Genomic DNA, 16344 nt, shown 5'->3' with positions numbered 1-16344 from the left:
AAATTTATAGACTAAAATGGAAATTAAAAAACCCTTTGAAATTAGATTAAAATAGGTTTACCACATTCAAAGTTTACTACATGGGTTTATTGCTTCTATAAACTCCAATTGTTTATGTGAAACAGGGGTGTTTATATATTACAAAAAGCATGAAAAAATAGGAGTCCATCTCCCCACCTCAAAAACCAGGGCAAACGCATACCCCAACATTACCCTCGTATTCAGCATCCATCTCCAGCTGCTTCAATGTTCGGCGAGCCAAAATGAGTCCAACACAATAAGCTGTGTTCAAAATGTCATTAAATAAGATAATATCATCAAACAGAAGAAAAAGATCATCTTAACATCTAGAAAAGTAAATCCCACCTGCTGCATAATTTGTAAGGCCAACTTCAAGTCCATAGCGAGGAAGCTCATGTCCGTAAGCTGTTGCAAGAACTATATCACCAGAAATACATGAACATACCCGTATCCAATACATATACACAAGTCCAAGTATCATAGAACCACAACAAGTGCTAAGTGTAACAACTCGATGATTGTATTTATTTTTTTCTATCTTATAGCATCATCCTAAAGCAAGATTAATTGGGGAAACATCTCCATTCTTAAATCCTAATATCAATTCCAATCCCAGGCTTGTATTAAAACGCATTGCGGGGTACAAACAAGTGCATTTCATTCAAGTAATTATCTAATCACAATGCACAAATTCTCAATGAATATCAATGACTTAAACCAAATAAAAGGTCCCAAACTTGGGCTATTATGTTCATTAACATCATAAAAAATCATCAATTACATCCTAATAACAATTTCAACTCCAAAGTTGACTAAAGAAGCTTTGCAGGATATGAAAACACAAGTGCATTTCCATTCAAGTAAATTGTTGTGTTGTAATCACAAAGTTCAAATGAAAACCATGACTTGAACCCATAAAAAATTCAATTTAGTCTATTGTATTCATTAACATCAACATAAAAACATCAATTACTTCCTAATAACAATTCCAACCCCAAAGTTCAATTAAAAAGCATTGCAGGATACACAAATGCAAATGCATTTCCATTAAAGTAATAATAGTGTTTTAATCACAAAGCTCCAAATGAAAACCATGACTTAAACCCATTATAGATTACAAACTTAGTCCATATGCTCATTAACATGAACATTAAAAAAACAATTCTAAAATAAATAACAGGGAAGTTCCTCCTTAAAATGCAGAGATTAAATAGTCACTTATATCCAATTTATAAAACATTATGACATAGCAGAGGTAAAGAGCAACCTGCAACCAAGAAAATAAACTACATTTCCTCAACGGTCTATAGAGAACTGACAATCGAATAACCAAAAGTAATAGACATAATATAAATTATTAACCTGAGAACAGTTGATTTTTTCTCTTCCAGCAACCTGCACAACTCGACCTTTAACCCTACAACTTGCATGTGAATGTTTATAATAAATTAAAGAGTAAAACATCACAAAAGAGACCAACAAAATTTTCATGCATGAACTTAAGGCAAGCAAATATACATTTTGAGTAAGATGTGGCCTATTATCTATTCAACTTGCCAAACATTAGTTTGGCCTGTAATGAAATATTGTATTCATCAAAAGGAAAAATTATATACTACCTGCTGTTGAAGATCTGGAACAAAATCCGACTTAGCAACCCTTGTCAGACAAAGAAGATTTTCATCCGCATTCATTGATTCAGACTTGGAACGTGAAAGATCTCCATTAGTTTTTGAATCAATCAACTCTACTATTTTATTTGTTGAAGATCTGCACTATTTGTTGTTCATGCTATACAATTTACTTGCTCGACCAAATTAAAGAATATTTATGAAATTTTTTTGAAATTTTACCAAATAGTATCTAAAAGTTATAAAGCAAAATTCTATTTTGTCAATAACCGAAAACCTAAATAGAAAAAGCAAAAAGCAAATCAAAGTGAATTATTATGAATAATCTAATAATATTAAATAAATTTAAAATTTGAATATTAAAGTTTAAGAAAATGGTTGAGATGAAAAAAAATGAAGGTTGAGTAGAAACTTGAAATTTTATACAAAAGTAATGTTTTATTGAAAATTCAAGTAATCTAAATTCTACAATGCTTCTACTCTTAACTGTTTTGACACTAATTTTTTTATATATTAGTATACCTTTATATGTATTTTTATAGTGTTGGAAATTTAATATATTATTTCCAAAATTTCAACTTAAATTTTAATATGTTTTATTGTTGCACACTGTCTCCAAATAACTTTTAATTTACCCTGATTTTAAATAATAATAATAGAAAACTTAAAATATAAAACCTGCCTTTTACAACAAACATCCCAAAAGGACAACAAAGAAAAAGACAGTTTAGAAAATATTAGTTTTCTTACTCCAATTTTATAAACTATATTTCATAAATCCACAGTGCTAAAAAGATTTTATATTTTAAAAATAAATGATTTATAAATAAATTATTAAAACACGAATATATTTTTAAGATGTGGTTTTATCATATAAAGTAGCGTAAATTAAATAATTATCTAGAAAAATATGGTACATCTTAATCCAATTTGATGTAATCAAACTAAAGTAGAACAGATTCGTTTTATGTTAACTTTTCCTAATAAAAACAATTAATTGTCTCTTTTCGGAAAAGAGGAAAAATGACCTTTTATTCAGATAATTATTCTTTAAAACATAAATTATTGAGATAAATCAACATTTAATCCCTGAATTTGATAAAAAATTCAAATTAGTCTTTAATCTTTTTTTAATCCACATTAACTTTTAAATTTCACAAGTAATTTCCATGCTCAACCATGGTAAAGCAAGCTTCCATCATTACTATTTATATCAAGTAGAACGAACTTACAATTGCCTGGTGCAGATTATTTTTGCTACTTTTGTCAGAAATGTGCAGCTGCCCAAACACCTTTTTCCATTGTGCATTGGCTCAGACTTTATGGAAAGTGATAAATAGTAAGCATTTGATCTGTTAAAGAATCTTGCAGATTGCAAATACCACATCAGAAAATTGCTAGTTGAAATATAAACAAGGGAGATCCATGAGTTACAAAGAGAACAATAGGATGACATTTTTAGACTCTAAAAGGGTGATGTTAAGAACTTAAACAGATTCCATCACCTTTTACAAACTATGATTCGCCATTCATATTTCTCTACTTCCATGATTTCCAACTAGGAATTACTAGCAATAAATATTGTTACCTACCGCAACAAAGCTGGAACTGTTTCATGATTCATTTGCTCCCTAGATAGGCTAGAGTCAGAGTCAGTCCGACTGCTATGTCTCATACACCATCTTGCATGAGTTATAATCTGATGAAGTGACCCATACACCATCCTGCATGAGTTATAAGCAGCATACTGAAATTAATACAATTGACCATATCACTTCCAACTAAAATATAACATTCTAATAGAAATCTGTAGTCTAAAATTATTACACAAAGCATAGACAACAACAGAATTCTCTGTATACCTCATTTAAGTCTTCCATTTGAAGTACTTTTTGTACATCAACAATATATAGATTGTCTACTTCAGCGGATTCTCCAAACCTCTTCTTCCATACTGAATCTAACCACTGATGAAGAAACATTCAATTTAAAATTTATATAAAGTTGATTTATCATACCCTAATCTAACAGCAGAGAGATGAAAAATGAGCAATCATATAACTGCTTAGCACATTGTATGAATAAACACAAACCCTCTAACCTTAGATCCCTACTTCTGAGATACAAGCGAAGAAGGCAATGTTCAATTTAAATCCCAAATAAGAAAGTTGGTTTAGGTTCAGAGAAAATTGAAGATAGAAAAGAGAGGAAAGAGTGGACACTTTAACCGTTTACGGAATACGGATGTAAACATAAACTGCTGCCCGACAACCACCATCTTCAATGCTAAAAATCGCTAAACATATACCTCTAAAATTTATCATTCTATCCGGGATTCATAGGCAAAACACCAACAATATTTGGAACTTGCGCAATACCAAAAATGAGAAAAAAGGAAAACTTGAGGATAATTTGAAGGAGGGTTTGGGTTTTGCTTGAAGGAATTTGGGTTTTGGAGGGAAGGGTGGAAGGGGAAAGTGTGTCGACAAGGATGCAGAGGGCTGCCGATTTGGGGAAATTAGGGGGAAAATAAAGGGAATCGGGTAGGGGAGAAATGGATTGGGAAAAATAAAATGGGGGAAAAAGAAGAAGAGATTTCTTGGGATGGGGGGAATCAATTTTGGTAGTGTTCAATGATGTTTTTGATGAGTTTGGAATGTGTTTGTTACATATGTTAAGTGTCAGATCAATCGAGAGCCACTACGAGAAAGTCTAAAGGCAAGAAAAAGCTTGTTTGAGCTTTCGGCTAGTAAGCAAAAGCGTGATCGGTGAGTGTCCGAAGTCGCTGCTGGTATGCATGGTTTGCAACATTAATGGAACTTAGGAATAGCCTAACCCCTATCCCGAGTTTTGAGTGTAAGCCTTCTTTATTCTTTTTGCCTTGTTGTGAAATTATGCCTAATGTATGCCGAGTTGTGGAATTTGAGACTATTATGACAGGTAGTGTGGGTGAATACTTGTATATGACATGTGATAAACTGATTTTAATACACACATATGTGGTATGATATATGATGGCATAATGGGCATTGTTGTGGCACTTAAAGTGCAATTAATTGTGAATCCGATAAACATGGATTGTGCAATGAATATGAACAAAGATTATGTGCATTAAAACTATAATTAAAAATGTGTAATTGGCCTTGTGATCTCTTGAAATTGTTGGATATAGTTGGCATGCCATACGATTTTGAGTACTCACCTTTATGTTTTGTGATTTAGGCATTGAGGCCTCGAGTAGGTTGGAGAGATAAGGGAATGTCGAGCTAAGCTCCATTCATTAGGACATGTTGGTATGTTGGAGACTGGTTAGCTTTATGCTACACTTATAAGACATGTTAGACTCTTTAAGTCATTGGTGTGATGGAGATCTGTGTATCCAATGTGTGGTGATAAAGTCCACTTTTACGTTTTGTCATCACAAGTTGCCAAATTATCATTAAATGATTCATGTATGAAATATATTGTATATATGTACATGTTAGTACTTAAGCTATACATGTGAGATAATGTAGCATGAATATGATATTTTGACTTAATCAAAATATGAATGCATGATTCGTAGTATGCTCTTGCTTAATGTATGACGTTGTGTATACTTGAGGTAATTTTGAACATTCACTTAACTTGTTTAAGCTCACACACTCCTCACTAAATCTTTGTAGATGGGTAACACTTAGGGTGTGAGTGGAGCGGCCAAGGAAGTGATCCTAATAAGGCAATAAACTTTTGAGTAAGTGGTTTTATAAACTTTGGATTCTTTGGATAAAGGAAATGTGGGTTAAAGCTTTAGTATTAATTATTAGCATTATTTCATTGATTCTATCTTGTTATTGGGTTAATGGAACTAGGACGTTGCTTTGGACTTCGTTTATGTTTAGATTGATGTTTGAGATTAAAGTTGTTAATGCATGTTAGATGTTTTTATTTAAATGTATGAATGTGGCATGATGAATGTTTAAAGGATGATAATAAGTTTGGTTAAATTGGACTATAGTTAGGTGTTGAGGAAAACATTTTTAGGCATGAAAAATACTTTATTTTGTGAAAATTTTGGCATTTTGGGAAAATGTGTTGATACTTAGGACACGATTATCGATATCATAAGGTTGAGACATTTTTAAAGACTGTCAGTAACCTAATTTGGTATCGATACCCAAATCATGAGTTTCGATACTCATAATAGAAATACCAATACTCTTGCTAAAGTATCGATAAAATGGTTTGAAACATAACTTGGTAGATAGTTAAAAAGGTACCGATGTTTACATTAGTATCAATACCTAAATTACTAAATATCGAATACATGTTATTATGTATTGATACCTACGTTTGTTTCTCCCAATTTAAATAAATGAAACCTAATCACAATTTTAAACTATTTCTAATTTCATATAGTGGTTAATTAGACACGGACACCTCTATAATTGTCTAAATGTGGTAGTGGTTGTTCTTGTTCAAAGCAATGTGTGCATGTGTATAACTTTCAATAGTTGATGTAGCATCCTCTAACTCGGGTTCGGCGATCGGGCCGGGTGAGGGGTGTTACAGGTACCAAAGTGAATAAATTGAAAATATGTTATGAAATTATGCTACGAATAGAAAGTATAGGATCCCTAATTAAAAAAAATATGAAATCAGATTTTGATTCGATGCTAAATATCGAAAGATAAGCTTATCTCGAGTATAGAGACTAAATTGAACAAAATACAAAATATGCTTGACTTTGTATTTAAATGTGGATTGGATGAAAATTTATATTGTTTATTTTTTGTATTATCGTATGTAGCTAAAGACGACGTCGGACCATCGAGAGGGGAAGGAAAAGCGAGAGTCGTCGACGAGTAACGTGAGAATTCAGTTTGTACTTTTATGATTCAAAATCATTACAATTGTATGCATATTCATGTTAATTGCATGATTGAGTATTGAGGTAAGTATATAATTGTCATATGAATTGATTCGTTGTGAATGATGTTGATATCATGAAATTGGATTAAATTGAATAAAATATAAATAAGTAATATATAAATTGATAAATGTCTTATAGTATGAATTGATGATAGAAATGGCATGGAATAATGGTGTTGAATATGTGATTATATGAATTTGATAATAATAAATTATATGAATTGAATTGTGCTAATAATATTGAATATTGGAAATTTAGACTAAATTGAATATAGTATATAAAGAATGTGATATTATTGATATATAATATGTGATATGAATTATGCTATATGATATTCAATATTTATATATATATATATGTGTGTATATGAATTGACGATGAAATGAAATGAAATGAGATTATGATATATAAATGGTTGATGCCATGTGAACTTAGTAAAAAACTAAGATACAGTTGGCATGCCAATAGGGTCATATGCGCGCTTGTGTAGGGATAATTGATGATATGGAGATTATGACAGGTTATTTTAGGATCCATCATTTGTGTTAGATCATCGAGTATTCATTGTCTCTACGGAGACCTTGGTGTGGTGGAGGGATATATTTGAATATGTATATACATTTGATACCTATGGGCTTTGCACCTCGGTGTGGTGTAGTTTATACTCAGATGAGCTATCTTGGTGTGGTGTAGTTCACCCATATGTTTGAGTCCATTTTACTAGGGTTCCATTAGGCTAAACATTGAAATTGAACTCTAAAACAAAAAATGGAAATAGACCGATTTATATAACCCAGAGGGCTAATATGAAAATATAGCGAATCAATAGATTCGATACGGAAATGAGAATATGATATGTTAAATGACTTGAATTGAAATGAAATTGAATGTGGTCTCCAATCTTCAAGTCTGTTGGAGGTATCACGATTCCAAGGTTTGGATATCGCGATACCCTTTCCTTTAGTGTCGTTTTTGCTCGTTTTCAATCTCTAACATGTCCTTACACCACTCAACCACACGTTAGGACCCCCAATAGCACTATTGGCCAAAATGGGTCTCAAAATGAGAAAAAATGAGACATTTACACTTATTAACTTAAATTTTAAAAACTATTAAAAAGATGCTACTTTGCTTGAGAATAAGCTTATTAAGTCTACCGGGAAAGCCTATTTTCCATAGCAAATCAGAGCCCCTGCAACCCGGGATTTCGAGATAAATGTGGTGGAGTAAAATGTAGAAATCACACGTGTAGAACTCGCATGCCAAAGTTAATATTAATTATTGAAGTGTAGAAGAGCTAATTAAAACAATAACTCATGCAGTGAAAACACTAACTTATTTGTTTATTCATTAAATTGTCCTATAAAGTAGGGGCGAGTATTCGGTCCAATCGAGTGAAAAAAATCAATTTAATCAAGTTGACAAGTTATATTTTATCATCCTAACTCAACTTCAAATTCTTCCTAACCGAGTCAAGTGAAATGAACTTTGAGTCGAGTCGAATTGAGTGAAATTGTTCGAGTTGAATTAAAAATTTAAACATGTCAAATCAAAATCTTGTGCTAGTATAACTAATTCCATGTTAGAGCACATAAATTTAAAACCATATATATTTGAAAATTTTTTCAAAGCAAAATAAAAAAATACTTTAGTATGAAAAGCTTGAATCGTTAATTAACTTAGTAGGTCCCAAAATTATTATTCTAAAAAGTCTTTAATTTTTAACTTTATATATATTTTTTGAATTTTTTGAAATTTTATATATAAAATTTATTATTCAATTATTTGAATTATTTGAGTTATTTGAATTGCAATATTCAACTCGATTCTTTGCTTTCTAAAAATATTGTACTTAATGAATGGACGGAGAAAAACTTAAACAAAAAGGTAACATAAATAATTGTAAATTTTAAACTCACAACTTGATTGCGTACAAATCAAACCAATTTAATAAATTTGTTTCGTATATTGTAAATAAGTGTACATTTTGAATGTAAAACAAAATATATTAAAAAGTACAAAATTACCAAATAAGGTAATCATGGGCGTCCCGAATGTGTGCCACAACCGGGTGAGCGTCGGACACGCCTAGGGTTACATCGCATTATTTGCTTTGGCGGCCCCTTTTTGACTTCGGCTTCACTTTGATGTGCACATCAGGGTTGATCACTAACTTTGTCTCCTTTCTCTGTGGTTGACTATGATTGTGTCCTAGCCACCTATTGTGGATCCCTCCAGGTTGAGTCGGTAGTTACGAGGATAACCCACCTCGGTAGAACAACGATGCTGGAGGTGTTTGCGACACTATCTACGGGTCACTATGTGGTGTTGCATGGCCTGATTATGGATAAAAGGTGGGAATTGAAGGCGATACTGGATGTGTCAGTGTTATTGGTGGAACCGACATGTAATTTGGCATAGTGGGTAGCAGTTGTGCATAATATATCCCTAGAGAACGTGCTGATGCAGGGAATAATGGGGCATGCTATGGTGCTTGTGTAAAATAAACTGGTGCTAAATGTGTTGATGCAATGAACATTTGTCTGTGTTGTGGTGGTTGTATAAAATAAATCAGAACTGAAGGTGATGATGCTAGGAATAAGTGTGCGTGTTGTGATGCTTGTGACAAAAAAACTAGGTTAGAAGCAAAAATAAATGAACTACACTGATTGGGAGGTTGCATGACTATCGGGTCCTCCGATGCAGATGGAGCATATGTCAATCCCGTCGTATCTTTATCTCCTGCCCTTGGATTGATGGGCCCTCATGTTGGCCTCTTACAGCAACGTTTTTCTACTCCTTTTTGAAGCCAATAGTAGATATGACTTGCCGTTATGCCTGAACCAGTCCATGTAATTTGGAGATGTAGCCAACTTTGGTGTGAGAAATGGATCACGCATTAGCAAGAGATCGTACCTACACTTTCGCATCTCGATATACTTCTTGTGGAGCATTAGTCAATCTTCCTCGAGTCTCCCCTACAAGTCAATCTTGTACAGGTCATCGAGCTCTTGGGGTGGCGGTGAAATATGTTGCGTACACTCTAACTACTGCATGACTCGGTTAGATTCGTGCATCTCAACCATTGCAAAAACGACCAATGACACTTTGATGTGCCAGATGTTGTGATTGGCCAAAAATTTAGATGAGATGCATTCTTGAATCCTCAGATCCGCATATGGTATCCATACAAACTGCATTATGAATTTATAATTTTTAGAACGTGCATAATTTTAATTTCAAGTGCTAGAATACATATTATGTAACTTTGAAATTCATAAACTAAATACATATTATATAACTTTGAAATACATATTGTTGATTTAGAGCTAGTCGAATATCCTAGAGCTCAACCGGTATACTGTTGTGTCTTGCGGGGTTGTCTCACCTATTCAAATAATATGTTATTTCAAAATTACAACAATGAAAAATAAAAACGATAATGATATTGTGGAATGAATTTTACCATATGATGAGTGAGAATTCGTAAGGGAGTTCCATTCGGGGGCGTAAAAATGGTAGTCGAAACTATGCCCACGATTGGTGAAGGAGCATGCAACTGCCAATTTTAGCTTTATTTGACATCGTCGCTCGACACATTTTTCGGTACAATGTTGCTAGCACCAGCGATCCTCAACTAAGTCGTCTCGGTTCTTTCAATTCAGGTAGTAGTAGAAGCCACCTTAAATGTACCAAATTGCGAGATTTATCTGGCATTAACAGACCCCGATCAACCTCAAGATGAATGTGCGCGCGAATTGTTTCTTTTCAACGTCGCTCACTGAAGTCTCGATAGTTTGAAAGTTGTCCTCCAACCATCTCATCTTGATACAACTACCCTTAAACTTGTTCGACACATTCCCTAGTAGTTTCTCGCAAGTTACATTCCAATTGGCACTAATAACTGGCCCCGTAACGACATCTCCATCAACAGGTAGATTGAGTTATAAATTAACATCCTCAAGTGTAATTGTACATTCGTTTCAGCGAAGATGTAACGCATGCGTCTCCGGTCTCCATCTCTTGACCCAAGCACTAACGAATGAGGGATCCAATTTAGTCCCCCCGAGCATACGAGCCACGTGTAAAAAAGCCTACATCTCGCAAGTGTCCTTGAATGACCTCCGGTGCACCTTCGCTTAAATTGTTTATGTATGTCTCCAAAATTCGATCTTCAGGCTGAGTATATAAACATAAAAAATTAATAATCTAAATAGTATAATAATTAACTATTTAAATTTAAATAATTTAATAATTTTCTTACCATTTGTAATTGAATGCCAAAGATATGCTTGTCATCCAAATGAATAAGTTGATTTGCCATTTAAAATTTATAAGAAAAGAATAAAATCGAAAAGAATAAAATTTAAAAAATAATTGAGGATTGAAGATTAAAATTTGAAGATTGAAAATTTAGGAAGGAAGAATGAGTATAGAGTATTTGGTTGTAAAGAATGAAGTTTTGAGGGGTTTATATAGGAATTTTTATGGCTGTTGGAGCCCTACTAGTTGTTGCAAAAGTTACCGTTTGAATAGTCACTGTTAAATTAAAACGCGCCCTACAAGGCACGTTTTCATTACACATAAGTGAAAACGCAACCTGTAGGATGCATTTTTTTCTCTCCTGAAAAAGTGTCCTTTGTGACACGTTTTCATTCATTGACGTGGCAGTGAAAACGTGCCTTGTAGGACGTATTTTCTTTTCTCTCTCCAAAAACAGCGTAGATCGGTAAATTTTTAGAATTTCAGCCTAGTTTCTCAAACATTTCTTTTTCAAGATATTAATATAAATTAACCAATATAAATTAGATATTATACAATAGACGAAAATAACTTGAAAAGATGTCAGTGACTTTATGCTTAATTGAAATGTCAACCAAACCGCATGTGTTGGCTTGATGGTTAGGGTGTTCATAATTTTTTGTCTAAACTTATAAATGTTTTCATTTTTTTTTAAAAATTAATATAAATATAGAAGTTAAGATTTAAATTTAAATGTTAATATGCCTTTTTCCGGCACTTTAAAACGCCTTGGAAAGTATCTTACCTATAATGGGGGTTAAAAGTGTCGGGAAAACTTATGCCAAACGTTTGCACTTCACCAGCGCTTGTGATCAAATCGCTGGAAATTTTTTACTGACACCCGTCTAGCCTGCAGTCAAAGAACTGTCGGTAAAATTAATACTGGCATTTTTTTTACTTTTACCGACACTTATAAATATTGATAAAAGTGAGTTATTTTATAATTCCATTTCTCAAAAATCTCATTTCTTTTAAACAATAATTTGGTATCATAGAGATGCTCTAAATAAACAAAGAAACCCACACAGGAATAACTTCCCAATTCTATCATTCCTTATTGCATCTCTCTCATCGATTCTATATAACTAAACATCTCATTGTAAATAGAACAGATAAACGACATTTCTAGCCCATGTGCACTTCTCTGCCAACATGCGGGTACAAATTATTAATTTAGGAATTAATTTAGGAGTTGTTTAATCAAATTAATTACTGAATTTTCAGTATAAGCTTTGAATTTATATAATAAATATTAGATATTAAATATAATCATATTGTTTCATAATAATAGATATAATATTTGTCTAGAAATGAGGCTATTTGCTTTGCAAACAAAAGTAGTAGTTAAAATAGTGCTTAGAATTGTGGAAATTAAAAGTGTGAAAACATAAAGATTAACACCAATATTGTTTATGCAGTTTGATCTGTCCAAAGCGATGATTTACTATCTTTCTCACAGTACAACTAATGATTTAAGTCCTAACGTCGATCTAACTCTCACCAATTTAGTGACCTCACCGTTGTATAAAGACTAGATCACTTTCCCAGTAAACTTTTCCTGGAAAGCTTAGTTTTGGAATACAAGAGACTTTCTTGATTGTTACAAAAACAATACACACATAAAACATTCTTAACTTGAACAAATTTGTGTTATCTTTAACCTAGACAAAACTTAAGTTTATATACTACTTAAGTTTTGCTTATATAAGAGTCATAGTCTAATCACTCTTTCGTAAAGTAAAGCTAAAAATCAGTATAAGATAATAATTCCATAAGTGTTTCATTATAATTCAATATCTTTACATATAAAAAGTGACTTTACTTGTTTCGCAATTAACCAATTTTCAGGTCTTCAATTTCAACTCAATTGGTCTTCATGTTCTAGGCTCTAATTCATCCAAACAGCTCCTCGATAAATAAACTAGTACTTTTGTTCTAAAATTTGCTAACTCTGAAAATAAACAAATATTACAATAGAGCAATATATCAAGCTGTGACCACTGTTTCTGCCACAAAAATAGCAACAAAATTTTCTTTTTGCCTTCAAATGTGTCAACAGGTTGAACATAATTTCCTCATAATTTTAAATTATTATATAATATTTTATATTAATTTAAATAAAAGTTAAATATAATAATTTGAATGTTTGTTTTAATAGAAATTAAGGAAAACATTATTTCAAATGTAAGTGTTTTAGGAATAAAATCAAATTAACTATTACAGTACTTATTTATTTTGTTCAACATATTTTTAGTGAAACTTTTGTATTAAAGAAAAACATAAAATTCTCAAAACCTGTTATAGTTAAAATTTATTTGATTTTTTTGATAAATCTTGACATATCCAATAAATATGAATTTCTGAATATCAATATCTACTGATCTTTGTTTTATCTCAGGCTTAATTATATACTGTAAAGATACAATAGAAGAAAGAACAAAAGATGCGTAGATAGCGGCTATAAGTCATGGTCGCATAATATTCTCCTCAACATTTAAAAAAAAAAAAGAAAAGAAAAAGGAAACAGCACATATTGATATCGTTTTTGCAATACTTAATTGGAATGATTCCCGGAGTTGGTGTGGCAAATTTGGAAGGATTATAAAGAGAGAAGTATAATAATGATGAAAGGGGAAAAACATAACACAAGTATGTGGAGTTATGTGAGAGGATACCAGATCTGAAATATGATGATGATAATGTCGATATAATAAAACAAGAGAAAAGGAAATCCATGTTGCTATGTATCTGACTTTTACATGCCCTTTGGATTTCAATATCCATTCCATGCATCTCTGCTCATCAGTCTAGGGATGTAAATCTCTGATGCTGTGTCATTGAGGTACTGAATGAGAAAAAAGACCTAGCTACCTCACCATTTTCCATGCAGTACCCTTTTCTCACTCCATACAAAGATGTGTGTGTGTGTCGTACTGGACCAGTGAAAAACCCTAAAGCATTACAACTAAGAAAAAAGTTTAATCAAGAAGAGCTGAAACTATATATGGCCGAGATAGGCATAGATATTGTCGACCTTGGTTTCAGAATTAAGCATGTATAGTACAAATATTCATAAACACAATCGATGGGACCAAGAATAAAACACTATATATCTACGATACTTTCAAGAGCAATTAGTTAACATATATGCATGGTGATGATATTCTTTCTATCAGGAAAGGAGATTTTTCAAGTTCTTATCCTCTCCTACAGAATATATTTTCATATATATGTAATTTTTGTTACAACCTGTGAGTTCATAAGATTCAGAGAGAGCTAATCCACCATCAAACTCAAAGCAAATAGACATTCACAGGGAAGGGAAAAATATCAAATATAGATGAGGTTACAAACAGCATATGATTTAAGAATGGCCAGAAATTATATGTATCCATTGAAGTATAATCTTCTGATCAAACTACTTTTTACCTTGGGCCGAGCCTTAGCTCAAGGTCTATATCATCATCTGAGCTAGGACTAAGCTCAGACACCTCAGCTGCTTGGAGATGGTGTGTTTCAATCGAAATCGGCTTCAGTAAGAACGGCCATATCGGTGTATGATCAGTTCTCTTTCTCTTGCAACCGATCTCTTCTTTACTACCGGAAGTAGTAGGGGGTGTTCGTCCTCGTCGAACAATCAGATTCAAGCACACAGACAAATCGGTTTGGACATAATCTGCTTTAACACTACATCCGGATTCTAGGATACTTGGACACTTCTCTACTTCATTCCATAGATCAGAGAAATGGTAGTATCTGTCTTCAACATAGTTTGACCATGATTTTGTGGATGTTTTAGGGGACTTCATGGGATGGTCTTGGGCGGTTTCTGAAGATAAAGCAGGGACTAAAGTTGGTTCAGGACAGTTGTCTTTAGAATTTGAGGGAGGTGATGGAGGAGTCCCATGATTGGAATTAGGGTTAGGGTTATAAACGAAGTTACAAACTTCATCAGGTTGGTATTGGAAACTCACAGGTAAAAAGGGTTTTTGAATGTGATTGGGACTATTTTGAGGATCATGATGAAGGATTCCATCCTGGGAAGTCGGGGATTGCTTTAGCCTAGCTCTATCCCTCCTGTGGACATTCATGTGACCTCCTAGAGCTTGAGCTGATGTGAATTCCCTGCCACAAAAGCTGCAAGAATAAGACCTAGGAGGCCATATACAACCTCCAAGAGACCCAGCAGTATCTTCTGCAAAAGCTTGCTCTTCCCATGAATCATCATATGAAGCCTTTGTTGAGGGTTGAAGATTATTGGAACTCAAACCAGGCTTCCTATTTGTCCACATCCAGTACCGTGCTTGATTCATTGCACTCTTAGTTAAAGAAGCTGAAGTCAACAGCTTTCCGGCAAGCTGCAACGACAGATAAAAAGCCTGGAACTGATGATGATTAGACTTGGGAGACAGATTGAAGGAAAGTCTAATAAAGGTTAAAGACCTAAAACTACATGTTAAAATCAGAATCTATACATACTTTGGAAATGAATAAATTGATGGCTAAAGGTCTAGCTACTCTTGTTGCTTATTTGGGTGGGGAATAGGGTTGCAAACTTACAAGTTTGTGGGTCCTGAATAAGGAGGAGTTACTTCTGGGATGTAGCTGCTTACAGACAAACTGTGATCGTCTGACTGAAATCCTAGAGAAACTTGGCAAGAAAGACAACACAGTGCATTATTGTTGGAGTGTGGGACATTTTGTGCTTAGATGTCATCTTTGGACACAATATCAAAATCATTTTATTTGCTTTGAGATACTGGGGTTGAAGTTTTATAATTTACGCAGAGATTTAAAAATCAACATGTGTTTTATTTATTTTTTAAGAATATATGATCCCATTTGTGAAATTGTAGATCTCTTCAATTATTATCCTTAGTTATAACCTTCCTCTTTTATATAAAAGAATTAGTCTCAGTTCAAGGTTATAGAATTTCTACCTTTGAATTATATATTAAATTATGTTGATGGGTTAAAACAACAAATTTTCTGTAAAAATATATTTATAAAATTATAATTAATTAAATTATACATGGTGTGGTAAAACTTTGTATACAAAATTTCATGTTTCATCTTTAGAAATTTGATTTACTTTATTATATATATATATATATATAGTATTGAAAGGCAAAAGGTAACATTACAATAATATTTATTATTTCTTTAAAAATAAATTTAAATATTTTATAATAGGAAGTTTAACCAAAAGTTCATCTTTTTAGGAAAATGGTAGCTTATGCATAAATTAAATTTGGAATTTTATATGAAATGACCACAATAATTCATGGTTCCATATGAAGTAATAATTCTCCATTGTTTATGTATTTATTTATTTATTTATTCTCTTGTTAAATAAAGAAATGATGTTAACTCAAAATCTCAAATAAGTTTCACATGAAAAAAATTAAAAGAAGAAACCCTTTGAACATCCTTAAAAAAAAGTGTTTTATAGGTACTTTGGTAATGCATGCAATTAAT

General features: G+C 32.6%; 1 protein-coding gene and 1 long non-coding RNA gene across 2 annotated transcripts; both read right to left on the bottom strand.

Annotated features, from left to right (window-relative positions):
- Window positions 1-3031: 3031 nt before the first annotated feature.
- Window positions 3032-4200, bottom strand: LOC105780914 (uncharacterized). Its single transcript, XR_008195134.1, has 2 exons — window positions 3515-4200; window positions 3032-3376 (listed from the first exon to the last, which is right to left on the bottom strand). It is a non-coding gene; the product is annotated as an uncharacterized LOC105780914 (long non-coding RNA).
- Window positions 4201-14014: 9814 nt separating this feature from the next.
- LOC105779230 (zinc finger protein 10) lies at window positions 14015-15534 on the bottom strand. Its single transcript, XM_052629909.1, has 2 exons — window positions 15427-15534; window positions 14015-15245 (listed from the first exon to the last, which is right to left on the bottom strand). Exon 2 carries the CDS (start codon window positions 15177-15179, stop codon window positions 14292-14294), a length of 888 nt encoding a protein of 295 aa, XP_052485869.1. The 5' UTR covers window positions 15180-15245; window positions 15427-15534; the 3' UTR covers window positions 14015-14291.
- Between the last annotated feature and the right edge of the window lie 810 nt (window positions 15535-16344).

Source organism: Gossypium raimondii, chromosome 4 (assembly GCF_025698545.1).
Source record: "Gossypium raimondii isolate GPD5lz chromosome 4, ASM2569854v1, whole genome shotgun sequence".
In the NCBI taxonomy this organism is placed as follows: Eukaryota; Viridiplantae; Streptophyta; class Magnoliopsida; order Malvales; family Malvaceae; genus Gossypium; species Gossypium raimondii.
The sequence above is the reverse complement of the archived record's forward strand: the minus strand, read 5'-3'. Positions and strand labels throughout refer to the sequence as shown.

Coding starts and splice junctions, on each gene's coding strand:
- LOC105779230 (XM_052629909.1), bottom strand. CDS start 15,179: ATGAATCAAGCACGGTACTGGATGTGGACAAATAGGAAGCCTGGTTTG.